We start from the raw sequence: 11,864 nt of genomic DNA, 5'->3' as shown, positions 1-11,864 counted from the left end.
AAATGAGTATGGTGAAACCAGTCACTCAGAGGTTTGTACTCTTTTGAGGCACTTTATGATAATTTTTAGTGCAATTTTTTAAGGCTACAATATTACACCATATCACAGACACTGATAACATAGTCGTAGGGCCATGCATCTCAGATTTAACATTGTTAAACAATGACTTTAGGCAGAACTGTGCAATGAGCTTGCGTCCTTCGGCTAGGGGCACCATGAAATGTCGAAGAGACTCAGAATGGCAAAAATTAGGGCATCTGAGGAACATAGAGGTGTCAGATGGATCAGGGGGGCATTTCACAAAACCTTTTTTCAATGACAAATAACAGAAATCAGTGACAAATCTGCTGATAACCAATCAGAAGCAAGGATTTTAGTAGCTTATAACAAACACTGTCATTGGTCACTGATGACAAGTTTTGTGAAACGCCCTCCAGGTCAGTGAAGAAAAGCTGTTATTCAATTATTTGCCTGGTTCAACCTCTGCGATGAAAGCTCGTACGCATCGATCGCATTGCTCGTACATCGTGTCGAAAGCTGCCATATCATGCTGTAAATAGGAAAGGAATAAGAAAAAAAAGAAACATAAAATAAGAAACCAAATTCAATACTGGGGATTGTTTCACAAAGACTAACATTGACTTATTAGTTGGACTTGAGCTATATCGTAGTAGTAGTAGTAGTAGTAGAAGTAATAGTAGTAGTAGTAGTAGTAGTAAAAGAAGTAATAGTAGAATTAGTAGTAGTAGTAGTAGTAGTAGTAGTAGTAGTAGTAGAAGTAATAGTAGAATTAGTAGAGGTAGTAGTAGTAGAAGTAGTAGAGGTAGTAGTAGTAGTAGAAGTAATAGTAGTAGTAGTAGTAGTAGTAAAAGAAGTAATAGTAGAATTAGTAGTAGTAGTAGTAGTAGTAGTAGTAGTAGTAGTAGAAGTAATAGTAGAATTAGTAGAGGTAGTAGTAGTAGAAGTAGTAGAGGTAGTAGAAGTAGTAGTAGAAGTAGTAGAGGTAGTAGAAGTAGTGGTAGTAGTAGTAGTGGTAGTAGTAGTAGTAGAAGTAGTAGTAGTAGTAGTAGTAGTAGTAGAAGTAATTAGTAGAAGTAATAGTAGTAGAAGTAGTGGTAGTAGTAGTAGTAGTAGTAGTGGTAGTAGTAGTAGTAGAAGTAGTAGTAGTAGTAGTAGTAGTAGTAGTACAAGTAATTAGTAGAAGTAGTAGTAGTAGTAGAAGTAGTAGAGGTAGTAGTAGTAGTAGTATTAGTAGTAGTAGTAGAAGTAGTAGTAGTAGGGTTAGTAGAAGTAATTAAAAGAAGTAATAGTAGTAGAAGTAGAAGGAATTAGTAGAAGTAATAGTCGTAGTAGTGCAGCGGCTTAGCAAGAAAATTGTGCACTTTTTGAGAAAAGCATGAAACTTCCAGCATAGTTTGCTTTCACCATAAGATTTATTTTCAGATGTGGAGGGAAGTCAGATTTGACCTCTGATGACCCTGAGAGGTCAAATCCAAAATGGCCGCTAGTCTGCATGGTCTAATGTACAAACACGCTTAACTTTTGAACCAAATACACCAGAAAAACGTTTAAGGTGTCATTTCCAACTAACTTAGGGATGCCAATTCATTTGGTAATACTTTTGAGATCACCTGAACTCAGGGTTTTGCATTTAGGTCAAGGTCAAGGTCAAGGTCAAAATTGACTAAAAATAGCAAGTTTTGAGTAGTTACAAAAGGTTAAATCGCATTTATTTGTCATTTGTTCTCAAATTTATTTAGGAATGGTTCACCTGCATAGTCCGCCACCTTAATCTTTTTCAGGTAGTTTATTTCACAGTTTGATTTGACCTCTGATGACCCTGAGAGGTCAAATCCAAAATGGCCGCCAGTCCGCATGGGCTAATTATGTACAAACGTGGTAACTTTTGAACCAAATAGTCCAGAAAAACGTTTAAGGTGTCATTTCCAACTAAATTGGGGATGCCAATTCATGTGGTAATACTTTCACGATCGCCATAACTCAGGGTGTTGCATTAAGGTCAAGGTCAAGGTCAAAATTGACTAAAAATAGCAAGTTTTGAATGGTTACAAAAGGTTAAATCCCCATTATATGTCATTTGTTCTCCCCTATATTCTTAAATTTATTAAGGAATGGTTCCCCTGCCGAGTCCTCCACCTTAATCCTTTTCAGTTAGTTTATTTCACAGTTTGATGTGACCTCTGATGACCCTGAGAGGTCATATCTAAAATGGCAGCCAGTCCGCATGGTCTAATGTACAAACGTGAACTTGAACCAAATAGTCTAGAAAAACGTTTAAGGTGTTATTTCAAACTAACTTGGGGATGCCAATTCATTACGTAATACTAAGAGATCGCCAGAACTCAGGGATTTGCAATAAGGTCAAGTTCAAGGTCATATTAGGTCAAAAAAGTGATATATATTTTTTTTTTAAATAAACTTTGCCTCTATTTTGACACTTAAGGGATCATTATTTTTAAATTAATAAAAAGACCCGTGTACAACCACTTTACTATCCAGGGCAAAATTGTATATAGCTGCTTATCGGCTGGTTCTGTGCTTATGTATGAGTTTCTACTTCATAGCACTGCTAACCGTAAGCACACGAAAGTGGATTAACCTTACGCTGCTTACTGGACGAAAATGAATTTTGTAACAATGCACATTCATTGTGAACGCACAAGGTGGACGCCTTGTTTTCTTGCTAACCAAATTTGTCTGCTACAGTTATAGCACGAAAATTTGCAAAAAAGCTATTCCAAATACGACCTAAAACCTGTTCATTACCACAGCTATAGATATCCACATGGGCTCAAATTAATTGTTTGTCCACGGGGCTCTTCCCCCCCCCCCCCAAAAAAAAGAGCCCCCGTGAGCCTTCTCACGGGGGCTCTTTTTATACAAATATCCATTGAATTGGTACCTATGATACTCCTCAATTATTTGCTATTTTTTCATTATCATTTCAATCAGCATTTTCCCTCTTACAAATTTACAAGCTACATAGCTGTTACTGGCCTGTGTATATAATATATACGCATACAACACTGATCTTTATGATGTCTTTAACGTGACATATCTTCTTCTCCCCTTGCAAACGAAAAAGAAAACAAGGTCATTAAGCGACAAATAATGATTGTGATTCATGACCATGTTTCTGCCCTTGCGCGATCGCCTCCAGCTCCAGCAGACATGGCGCGGCAGCGTGCACACGCACCACTACTAACGGCGCAGTAGGCCTATAACCACTGCTGACGGCGGCACTGCACTGCGAGCTGAATCGGTAATAATAGGCCTACTCATAAAACGAGAAATCTTGCATGCTAATCTTAGTTCCATTTCATTGGTTTAAGGTTTGAAAATTGAAACTCAATATTGTGTTAAAGTTATAACAGAAAAGATAATCTGTATTTTATAATTCCACGGGGGCGACTTTTAATTTTGCAATTGCCCCCATGAGCAACCTGACGGGGGCGATTATGTAGCTCACAGGGGCGAAACGCCCACCGCCCCCGTGTATTTTGAGCGCTGATGACCACTATGGACAAGTGGCCTTGGTAGAGAGATAGCCACTAAAGACAGGATTGACTGTAGTTTACATAGAAATACTTACATAGTAAGGGTCTTCAACGATTTCATCCCCGTTCTTTCCATATTTTCCCATTAAGAGAACTTGTGACTTGCTGTCTTTTGGTTTCACTCTGTTAATATTGCTGAAAAGCGAGGTACAAAACAAAAAACTGATAATAATAATATCTTATATATGATAATATAATTTCATGGTGCGTTACCACTAAATGACCAAAAAGACTTCATTATCATCATCAATCCAGCCACTGGATTCAATTACTTTTCTGCACATTATAGTAGACATTCTCCACTCTCTGGTGAGCATTCCAGCTAATCGCTTTTTAAGAGGCACGTACTGTTGATTGTCTATAAAGCGCCAATCGGTAAAGCCCCAAGTTATGTTGTGGGTCTGTTAAAATCAATTCTCAACAAACATACCCACAACCTGCGAAGCACCCAAGATACTCTATTATTGCAATCCTATCACATTAAACAAAAAAGACATCGGGAGATCGAGCACTAGCATGCGCAGGCCCAAAAATGTGCAATAATTTACCGTTAGAAATTAGGAAATAATAATAATCTGGATTTATATAGCGCTTAATAAGAAATACTATCTCTTAGAGCTTTCAGGATACTAATACCCCAGTCATTGGATTCATATTCATTCATGCACAATGTGCACCATCTCCACTCCCAGAGGAGCATTCTTGCTATATGGTCACTGTGAGGGCATATGGCAATGACTAACACAAAGGCTTTTGTCATCCTACCAGGTCTTCATTTCTCTCCTGGGTATGGAGTAGCAAATGTAGATTAATGCCTTGCCAGGCCTTACATTTCAATATTTTTAGGGCAAGGCCACTTTTCTGTAGGGTACATTCCTATATTACAGCACAAATAGGGAGAATTGGAAAGGGCACAAAAAATCTCCAAGGCCAATGAGAGGGGCATTGAGGCCAAACAAAAGGGCATCCACGTCCATGGCCTTGGTGGCCTTGGATTAATTTGAGCCCTGCCTTGCCAAAAGACATATAAAAGTATATTATTATCATAACTAAAATGGTTAAACATACCTTATGTTGCTTTGATCGAACCCAAATATGTACTGAAAATCTTTGAAATCTTGCTTGGTGATCTGTATTAAAGAAAATACCGGTAAGAGAAAAGTTAAACATGTTGTCTCCTGAGAAGTACACACTATGAACATGACGGACAAAGAAAGAGGACAAAATATACAGTTCCTCATTCTACCCTAAAAAAATGTTGTGTTAGACAAAGGAACATCCCCTCACTGCTATTATGTAAAAATGCGTAGAACAGGTGTCACATGCATATTCACCTGTTCTACTTATTTTACATAATAGCAGTGAAGGAATGTTCCTTTGTCTACCAACAGCAATTGTTGAGGGTAGAATGAGGAACTGTATATTTTGTCCTGTTTCTTTGAGTGCGTTTAAGCTCAATTTTGAAGGCAGAATGAGCTATTTGAAATGCACATCCTAAACGCTCATCGTAATCGCAGTTCCACGGTGTACTGTTTATGCTGACTTCTCTGGCCTCTCCAGGCAATTCTCGCTGGGTGGCCATAATTGGACTTGCAGCTGGATTCGCAAACCTGCACTGTGCATGCTACGTAGACCCCCTAAAGGTCAGTGCGTTGACCCCACTGATTTAAACGTGTTTACAAATTGTAAACGCACCTTTTTGTGAGTTTACGATCGGCGATCATGATCGCGATTTTTCGGTGATTCTACAAAAGTGAGAAAGGACGCAACCGTGTTATGAACTAAACAGATGTGTAACAGATGCCTGATTCTGGCCAGAAAAAGTTGAGCATAAACATACCCTTTGTCCGTCATGTTCACAGTGAAAAGTCTACATTACAACCTTATTTTTAAACCTTTACAGGACAGTGATTCTTCTAATTCAATTCAATTCAATTCATTTTATTTTCACATTTGATTTGAATGAATAGACCATATAATAATAATAAAAATGGTGCTTATAAAGCACTTTAAAGCACTTTTCATCAAAGTCCCTAAGCTATATAACAAACGTAATACAATGATAAACAATTACATATCAAACAAAACAATAATTGACAAATAAACCTACAAGTTACAATACATATGAAATATACATCAATGTGAACAGAGTAAGTTAATCATCAAAAGCAATTTTGAATTGGTTGACAGTCTGACAGTTTTTGCAGGTAAAAGGTAGTTTGTTCCAAAGTTCAGCAGAAGCTTTGCAAAAAGAGCAATAAAAGAGAAAAGAACAAGTATAAAACACACACAAAATTCAAATACAGTGGGATTTGTAAATGGCCTATTAATGACAACCCCCATTACAAAAAAAATCAATGTGTATGTGTATATGAAACAAACAAAGACAAAACAAAAGCAAAACCACAAAAATGGCATTAAAAACATTATTTAAAAGGCACAGGAACTAGTTATCAAATGGGATAAAATAAAAACATTGAAGGGCTAAGTTCATCACATTTTGTTCTTTTAATTCTCGCTACCCCAAATAGCGATTCTGCCGAGATCCGGGGAAAATCCTGAAAACGCGCATTGCATTATGGGATAGCTTTTCGACATTACAGCTTCCTGTGCAGGCGCGCGATAGCGCAAACGTAAAACGCCGTCGCCACACAACGTGTATGCACCGAATATGTCGTCTGCTCGGTCTTGTTTTTTTTTCGCAAATATTTCAACGTTTATTTGAACATTTCATTCGTTGTTTTTTGCGTCTTTTGACATCAATGACGATGGTTTTCTTTTGTGAGGCTGCACAGTGCTGGGCTCATGATTCCAAGCGTAAGAACCCTGAAAAATGGGGGTGGATGAAGGCCGTGACTTGGGATGGGACTCTATACCGGAAGTTGTAGTGACGACCCGAGAGAGTGAAAATTACCTCGTCTCGCGAATTTTGAGATTTTCGTACCTATTTAGGGTAGCGAGAATTGGCAACAAGGCATCTTTCTTGTAATGCTACACTGCTCTAATAAAGTGTAACTTCTATGAAAACCATATGCATGCCATGGGTAAATACTGATGAAAAATTGAAAAAGTGGCCAAGTTGATTTAAAAAAAAAAAAAATTATAACAATAATTTTGAACCTCTCAATGTGTTGCCAATTTAAGGATTTTAAAACTTATAATATCATTTTATATATTATTATTTTATTTTTTTAGGAGGGAGGGGGGGGGGGGGAGGGGGGGGGAGGGGGGAGGGGGGTTAGGAACATCTTATTTTTTTTCTCAGGAAACTAATACCTGTCTAGCAATATGTTTGCTTCGTTTGCGTCCCATTTTCTCCAAAGTCTGGTTTGTCCTTGAGTCTGGTTCATCTCCGATCTGGTACGTCGAGGTCGCTGCACTGTCGATCTTCCAGTCCGAGGCGAAACCCTTCTCTTCCGCCAGCTGCCTGAAGAGGGCCTCGCTTGTCACAGATCGGCAGATGTTACCTGGGGGGGGGGGGTGTTTCACAAAGATCCTAAGTCAAACTTATCTCTAAGTTGGACTAAATAATTATGGAAAGCTGTTAGCATCTTTAAAAATATTTTGTTAAAGTTATTTTAAAAGGCATAACATTTGATTCAAATCATTCATATTTTCTGTTATCATATGGGAGATGTCATGTTCTTGATGTGGAATTTATGAAAAGTCCTAAGTAAGTAGGCCTACTTAAATTTTTGCTTTTGAATATATTTCATTTAACTCTTAAGCTGCCACCCATACAATGCACCCAGTGCCAAAGTGCTAATCCCTATTGTGCCAGCCACAAATCTCCTGTGTGCCAAGTTAATTTTAAGGTTGGTTCAAGCGCGTGTTATTTAAATCTTCTCAAAAAACAAATCACTAAATTACTCGAGAAAATCCAATCTGACTGTTGAATACAAAGACGCGTAATCCAAAGCCGATAATCTGATGCACGCAATGGTACTTTCAATAGCGCTGCAAAAGCACTCAGCACGGTGCAATGGCCATGAACAATGACTGTTATTACATATGCGCCCTTGCGTGCACAAAGCAGAGTAGCGGTGGCTCGCTAACATGAACATGGCATTCAATAGATAGCGCGCTCGCGTGCACAGAGCACTATAACAATAGCGCGCTCGCGTGCACAGAGCACTATAACAATAGCGCGCTAGCAGTCTCATGGCAGGATACGAGTTAAAGGCTACAAATGGCTCTCCATAATATTTAAGTCCAACTTAGAGATAGGTTCGACTTTGAATCACCCCCCTGGTGAAAATAAGAAAAATAAACAATTTAATGAATCAATGCTGCATGATTACAAATAAGTAACGAATGGAACTTACAAGTTTCGTTGGCGAAAATTTACTTTGTTTTGCAGATATTTGAGCCTACTTTTACTGATTGGGTCAACCGTATTCAGCCATGTCCAGCCATTTTCTAATTTTATGACTTTTTTCAAAATGAAGGGAGACCCCAACGCCCGATTAGCCTACATCGCATTTATTAAATCTTTGCGATCGGTTGTTAATACAGGTCAGCGGCAGGAGACAAGAATTAACGACGACAGGCTATCTGCACATGCGAGATAGACAGCCACCTGCCGGATAATGCGCAACTGCCTTTAATGACATCACTGGTAGAGTATCCACGACGCACGCATTTTGGTTTTTGCCAATATCAGGAGAAGGGAGCTATATAAAAAAGAGGAGGGGGGGGGGGAACAGCTTTAAAAGTAGGGAGGCCAATGCCCAAATCCAACTTTTTAATTACTAATTTGTTTATAATAAAACAAAGATTAAAAGAAAGCATTTTATTTCACTAAGACAACTCAACCATCTGCCGACTCCATAAGTTCCATAAAATAGGAGATATCCAGCTCTTTTGAAGGCATTTCCTTCTACGCCTATCCGTACATAAGAGCCTTGAAACAATTATATTTCATGTCGCAAAATTACGTTCATAATTAGACAGGCCCGAGGGAATGGGCGTGTCATTGTCCGGACAAAGTTCATGATGAAGTTTAAAACTTCGCGCGAAAGTACAATCACTCAACAGCGGCTAGCCTTGAATCGGTCGCACACGTACACACCGACACAGGCAAGCCTTGATGCAGGCTGAAATCCATGTGCGAACGATTACATCTTCTACTACTACGAGCCGAAGGCGATGGTTCAAAAATGAAGAAGAGATATCAAAATTGGCAGGAAAGAAATAGATATAATTCATTGATATTTACCTTAGTTGTGTATTCCAATAACTTGATTTCCTCATGAGTATTCCTTATGATTTCAGTCGGAGATCTACTGTACAACCAACAAGAACGACCTCGAAAATCAGCACAATGCACAACACATTATTTAATCCCCGGAATAATATGCATTATTACCCGTATCAGACATCTGAGCTGGTCATTTACAAAACCGTATTGCCCTAGTTTTCACTAGCAGTGGGAACGGAGGGGTATATTCTTTGTATTTTCCTTGGTCTCCCTGCGCGTATTGACTTTGCGTGTAGAGACGAGTGAAAATATACCTTGGTATTTTCCACGGTCTCGCATTTTCATTGCGCATCTATTAATATTATGCGTACGAGAACCTGCGCACTTTGCGCGCACTCTATTGTGACGTAATAATCACACCAAATACACACTGTTTGCAGTGTATCGAAAATTTTGTCAAGCACTGGATGCACAGTGTTGGTTTGACAAAGTTTGTTCAGTTCTTGAGATTGTCATGGTGGATGTCTGTATTTGCTCTAGATGTCTGATTTGGATAACAATAAAAATATTGACTGGCTTTACTTTCGGGGGATATCAGAAATATTGACCGCGCTAAGACCATATTGCCCTCGTCTTTCGACTCGGGGCAATATGATCTGAGCTTGGTCAATATTTCTGATATACCCCTCAAGGCCAGTCAATATTATATAATTATACCTCGCATACGTACCCTACCCTAGCTACCTGGATATCTCTCTCTCTCTCTCTCTCTCTCCTTCTTCGACCGGCTATACTTGACAACACATCATCCAATCATGTCTTTTCAACCGAACTTCTCAATTGGGAGTATAGACTGCTCACGTAGACATTTTTTACTGAAATATCTTTTTTTTAAACATTTCTCATGCATGATTTACTGCACGAGCTCGACACTCGAGTCTATAGTGCTGTGAGATTAAGGTACTGTGTGTGAGACTACGAGAGATTTGTCTGGCGCGCGATATGACCGGAGCTCATACATATTCATATTATGATGTCGCAAGACCTCCGTATTTGGCTAGAACAATGAGATCACTGTTCACTGTTTTTCTTCTCATTTTGAGATGGCTGTAGCTATGGGGCTCAAACCAACGCAAGATTGACATAAACATCATACTCTATCTACCTTCACAACACAACACAAGACAACACAACACAAGAGGCCACAGTCTAAAGATCGTAAAACAAAGATGCTCAACGAAGATTAGACAGGATGCATTCAGCCAACGTGTCATCAATGACTGGAACACACTTCCTGAAGAGGTAGTCACTGCTACCACGGTGAATGCCTTTAAAGCCAGACTGGATCGAGTATGGAAGGACAAGCGTTTCTGCTCCCCATATGAGTAGAATACCCCACGCAGAACTGAGCCAGACACTTACCAAGAAGACACCCAACTACGAGAAGGAAGAAAATGAAATTGAACTGGAAGCCCGACTGCTGAGAACACAGCATTCTTCCAGAATCTCGGGTAAAGGTAAAGGTAAATGTTCAGTTTGTAACAATCTGTATTTAAAAAAATATAATCTTTTTTCTTTATATTTTCTAGTGGTTAGAAGTGACAATTGTGAACATCTGAAATGTTGATCTCTATCAAAAGTTCTTTACTCAAAACGGATCCCATATTTTTAGGGTCTACCTTCTGCCAATGAGAAGGTTTTTAGTGAGCAAACCTGTACGCCCTCAAGGATTTTCTTAGTCGGTGGTGCGCGCTCGCCATGTTCTTCTGCTACGAAAATCATTGGATACAAATACGTCAAAATCTGCAAGATCGTCAACAAATGGTGAAAGACAGTTACAGATCCGTGATTATAGGTAGATCTATGTTGTGAAATGTATCATTGTAGGTCTATTTTCTTTTCTTATTTTCATCAATTTTTATTTTTACATCATTTTTTTCTCTCTGCTAATTTTTTTAAGTGGACGGCGAGCGCACAAATCGTAGGTGTAGAATCCTTATGCCCGGACATTGGCCTCCCTATTAAAAGTAGGCTAGATCTAAGTTTACAAAATTTCTATCCATTTTACTTTTAAAATCATAGATTTCTAGGTCTATTACCAAAATGGTAGGCCTATGAATGATTTAACCCACTCCAGCAAAGCATAGAGACAATGCTAATGCGTATTGACCTCTACTCTAGCGCTGTATACGTGCTGAGAGGCAGCAATTGCACACGATACACACATTGCGTACAATTGCACACTATTAAATGCACACAATGAATACGAAGTTCAGGACTTACAAAAGATTAGGTTAGTGGGGCTAAGGTAAGAGAATAGTGGCAAACGTTACTGCACCTGTAAAATGTGGTCGAAATTGACCTATTAATAACTAGCGAGACTATTTTTCAGGGAAACGAATATATACTCACCGAGACAAACAAATAAAACGGATTTATTTGCAGCAACAGCCATAGCGGAGATCAAGAATCTGTCTTTCCTTTCAAGTTTCACAAAAATTGTCAGACGGCTTTAGTTAAGGTGTCGTCAAATAAATAAATTGAAAATATAAATCTGAAAAATGCACACATTATTCTTGGGCAGCGGTCGCAGGGTGGGAGAATGCAGTGGCAGATCCAGCCCCCCCCCCCCCCTGGGGAAAAATGTGTATTTTTACATTTTTTAACGTTAATTTTACCTTTTTGGGGAGATGCCCCCCCCCCCTGGCGCTCAAGGAGGGGGGGGGGGTGCAATTTTTTTTAATTTTCTAGGGCAAAAAAAAAATGCTGTTTAAAAAGGACTGGAATCGGAAGTTCGTTAGAAAACATAAAATGCATAAACAAACGTCGAAGTAACAATAAGGAAAAAAAAAGCTTTGGAAAACAATTTATTAAAAAGAGGGTACAACACTTTTCAGTGACTCCTATAAGCAGGCACGTAGCCAGAGTTTGATGTTGGGGGGGGGGGGGGGGGGACGTACATGTAATCATCCATACATGTGAATTTTAGTTGATTGCAATCAAGAAAATGGTGATACCCGTATGTTGCTGATAAACTGTACTTTAGTCTTGCTTTATGCCTTTCTCATCCACTGTGGTGGGAAATC

At 39.0% G+C, this 11,864-nt stretch overlaps 1 protein-coding gene across 1 annotated transcript; it reads right to left on the bottom strand.

The window, feature by feature from the left end:
• Positions 1 to 357: 357 nt before the first annotated feature.
• Positions 358 to 11,319, bottom strand: LOC115918886 (low molecular weight phosphotyrosine protein phosphatase-like). Its single transcript, XM_030993407.1, has 5 exons — positions 11,191 to 11,319; positions 6,855 to 7,045; positions 4,647 to 4,708; positions 3,614 to 3,713; positions 358 to 550 (listed from the first exon to the last, which is right to left on the bottom strand). The coding sequence occupies exons 1-5, from the start codon at positions 11,231 to 11,233 to the stop codon at positions 464 to 466; spliced, it is 483 nt and encodes a 160-aa protein (XP_030849267.1). The 5' UTR covers positions 11,234 to 11,319; the 3' UTR covers positions 358 to 463.
• Between the last annotated feature and the right edge of the window lie 545 nt (positions 11,320 to 11,864).

The sequence above is a fragment of the Strongylocentrotus purpuratus genome, unplaced genomic scaffold (genome assembly GCF_000002235.5).
Source record: "Strongylocentrotus purpuratus isolate Spur 01 unplaced genomic scaffold, Spur_5.0 spur5_scaffold_20, whole genome shotgun sequence".
Taxonomy (NCBI): Eukaryota; Metazoa; Echinodermata; class Echinoidea; order Camarodonta; family Strongylocentrotidae; genus Strongylocentrotus; species Strongylocentrotus purpuratus.
This window is presented reverse-complemented; position numbering and strand designations above follow the sequence as displayed.

Bases quoted from the DNA above. Each gene is read 5' to 3' on its own strand.
- LOC115918886 (XM_030993407.1), bottom strand. From the start codon at position 11,233: ATGGCTGTTGCTGCAAATAAATCCGTTTTATTTGTTTGTCTCG. The intron at 3,714-4,646 runs GTATGTTTAACC...CTCGCTTTTCAG, and splicing joins TTCGATCAAAGCAACATAAG to CAATATTAACAGAGTGAAAC. The intron at 551-3,613 runs GTAAGTATTTCT...TCCTATTTACAG, and splicing joins TCGTTGAAGACCCTTACTAT to CATGATATGGCAGCTTTCGA.